At 61.2% G+C, this 2,819-nt stretch overlaps 1 protein-coding gene across 1 annotated transcript in view; it reads right to left on the reverse strand.

Moving 5' to 3' along the window:
* Positions 1 to 919: 919 nt before the first annotated feature.
* The window catches only part of LOC103083935 (galectin-7), a 2,313-nt gene continuing 413 nt past the window's right edge, over positions 920 to 2,819 (reverse strand). Inside the window, exons 2-4 of the mRNA XM_007471111.1 lie at positions 2,578 to 2,666; positions 1,658 to 1,859; positions 920 to 1,033 (exon numbers count right to left, since the gene is read on the reverse strand). Of these exons, the coding sequence (XP_007471173.1) occupies positions 920 to 1,033; positions 1,658 to 1,859; positions 2,578 to 2,666 (405 nt within the window). The remainder of the gene's footprint in view (positions 1,034 to 1,657; positions 1,860 to 2,577; positions 2,667 to 2,819) is intronic.

The following is a 2,819-nucleotide window of genomic DNA, read 5'->3' on the forward strand; positions in this document are numbered from 1 at the left end:
CCTTGTGGGTGCGGAATTCGGGGGCGCTCCCGTGGTCTGGGCTCCTCTCCCACGAGTGGCCTTTTAGGGACAACTAAACCACCCCCCTGAAACCAGAAAATCCCCACCTGGCACTCAGGGCTGACTGGGCTTCTGTATGGACCCCGCTCCCCGTTCCCCCTCCAGAATCCCTCGGGCAGGGCCGGGGTCGCAGGGCCGTTCAGTGAGCCCAGAAGGAAGAACTGTGAGAACGGCGCTTTAGACAGCAGCGGGGTCACGGGAGCACGGCCCTACGCGCCCCGTGTCGCTGCAGTATGCGTCTGCCTCGGGGCGCGAACTGGCGGGACCTGTCCCACCTCGGGGACAGATGAGAGGCCGGCGACGCCCTGATTGGCTTCCAAGCCCCTTCCTGCGCCACCTGTTTGCAGGCGCCGGGAGGCCGGGGAAGCGACGGAGAGGCATAAAGCCTCGGGCATCAGCGCGGGAGCCAGAGATTCACGCATCTTCTCCGCGAGGCTGCGGTCTCCAAGACACCTGTTTGCAGACGGACCGATTGGGGGGTCCGTTACACCCACGGAGCGGGCGCCAAGGGATGGCTCGGGCCCCTGCAAATTCCCTAAAGTCGGCCCCCCCCCGCATTACCACCTGGCTGCTTTGCAAAGTGCTGCAGGGGCGCAAGCCAAAGCCCCACCCCCGCCAGATCGTGACCCTCCTCAGGCCTCCAGGGACACAAAGTGCCCTCGGAGATCCAGGCCCGGACCCGCCCCGGCCACGCAATCGCTGTGTGACCCTTAGTCAGTGTCTTCACCTCCCTGAGCCTGCTATCCTCGACTGTATGAAGGAGACAAAGACACACAGGAGGCGCACAGACGAGAGACTAAGACTTTATTTGTCACTCAAGACCCCTGAGCCCCGTCCCCACCCGCCCTCCTGGGAAGGCTCAGAAGATCTTCACCAACTCCAGCTGCACGTCCCCGCCCACTTCCACCAAGAACGCGCGCCCTGCTGCGATCCGGTAGCGGAAGTGGTGGTATTCTTTGTCCTCCATCACAACCTGCAGGGGCGAGGAGACAGGGTTTATGGTTCCCGAGGCGACTGCGCGGTCATTCCCGACTCGTACCCACGCTGCGTGACCTCGTCACCCACGCGACCCCGCATTAAGGAAAAGGGCTACTCTTGATTCTAAGCCCTTGCCGTGAGGATTCAATGAGTTCACTGTTGGCACGGGGGTGCTTTTAAGTTTGGCGGTGGATGTGGTCTCCACGGTGCCCGCGTCCGCCACCTCACTGTGACGCACAGATTGAAAGTGGAGAACGGCCTGGGTGGTGGAGGGTCTACAGCGACCACTCCCTGCTGGGACTTATTTTGGGTTCTGTCTCCCAACCCATCCATTCCCCTGCCCCAGAGCCGCTACGTCAGGCGCCAGTGGACAGGGAATAGGGTCCGGGATGTCCACGCCTCCCCGCTGGACACCAACCCTTTGGGCTCGTGCTCTCTCGTCCTTGTCACCGCCATACGCCTGCCCTCTAGTGCGCTTGCGCCAGGGGAGGTGAGGGACTGGGGACGCCCTGCCCAGCCTTGGCCGCGCCTTTGCTCCCCACCTCCGACAAGGGCCTTCCTGGCCTTGCCAAGGGAAGAGACCTGGGTGTTGGCGGCCACCCCTGTGGCAGAGACGCACCTTGAAGCCTTTTATTTTGGCAATGAGGAGCAGATCGAAGGCCTCCCCACGCTGGAAGGCAGAGCCAGAGCCGAACTCCTCTAAGACCCAGTCGCCGCACTTCAGGGCGTTGAAGACCACCGAGGATTCATCCAGCCGGGGGTTGAAATGCAGGACGATCTCACTGTCCGGCTCGTCACTGCACAGCAGGTTTATGTAGAACCTGTCAGGTGGCGGATGGGAGGGGGCGTCGGAGAGAGGACTTACCGATTGCCGGAGCACATCCAGGTTTACAGGGACCTGAGAGCCACACGCCAGTGAAGGAGGGGTGGTGGACTGGAGGCCAAGGAGCCCAGATTCCAGGACATCCAGAAACCAACCGGGGACCTGGACACACATCCACCCAGGCGAGGGTCACTGTACTACGGCCTGGGTCCCCCGCATTTCCAGAGTCTGGGAGTTGCCGAGGAGTCATGGTCCTGAGACCGTGGTGCCTCCGATCCCCCAATAACCAGAGGGCCGGGAGCAATACCAGGGGCCCCAGTATTCCCAGGCATCGCAGATTCCCAGAAATCCTGAAGCTCCCGACCCAGGACGTCATAGGTTTGATTGCTGAGGCCTCCCAGGTGCGCAGGGCACCTCTGACTCACAGGCTGTGTTTCCGCAGTTGCTTCAGACTCAGACGGGAAGTCTTACTCTAAGTAAGAGCCTTGGATTGCCCTGGAACTCCCAGATTCTTAGAAAGTTGTAGGGACCCCAGGTACACTGTCCTGGGACAAATGAGTAAAGACATCAGATTGCAGAAGGTGGGAAATAGCTTGGAGATTCCAAGACCCTGGCGGGCAAAGCTGGCCTGGGGCTCGTTCTCTGGGATGTAAGAAGTGCGGTCAGCTGAGCTTGGAGACCTCCCACCCCTTGCCGCAGAGGCTTGGAGGTCTCACCTGTCAGCATTTTTGGGGACGACACCACGAATTCTCATCACGGTGCCGACTTCGAAGCCGTTGGCCAGCGAGGTCCTGTAGGGCACTTTCTGCAGTAGCAGGGGTGCGGTGGCCAAAGTGGATCAGGGAGGCAGAGGAGAGAGACACATGGGTCAGCGCCGGGGAGAACATGGCCAGGACCCAGGCCAGCAGAATCAGAGAGCAGAAAGGGCACAGAGGCAAAGGAAAGAGAGCCAGGCGTA

The sequence above is a fragment of the Lipotes vexillifer genome, unplaced genomic scaffold, assembly GCF_000442215.2.
Source record: "Lipotes vexillifer unplaced genomic scaffold, Lipotes_vexillifer_v1.1 scaffold182, whole genome shotgun sequence".
Lineage (NCBI taxonomy): Eukaryota > Metazoa > Chordata > Mammalia > Artiodactyla > Lipotidae > Lipotes > Lipotes vexillifer.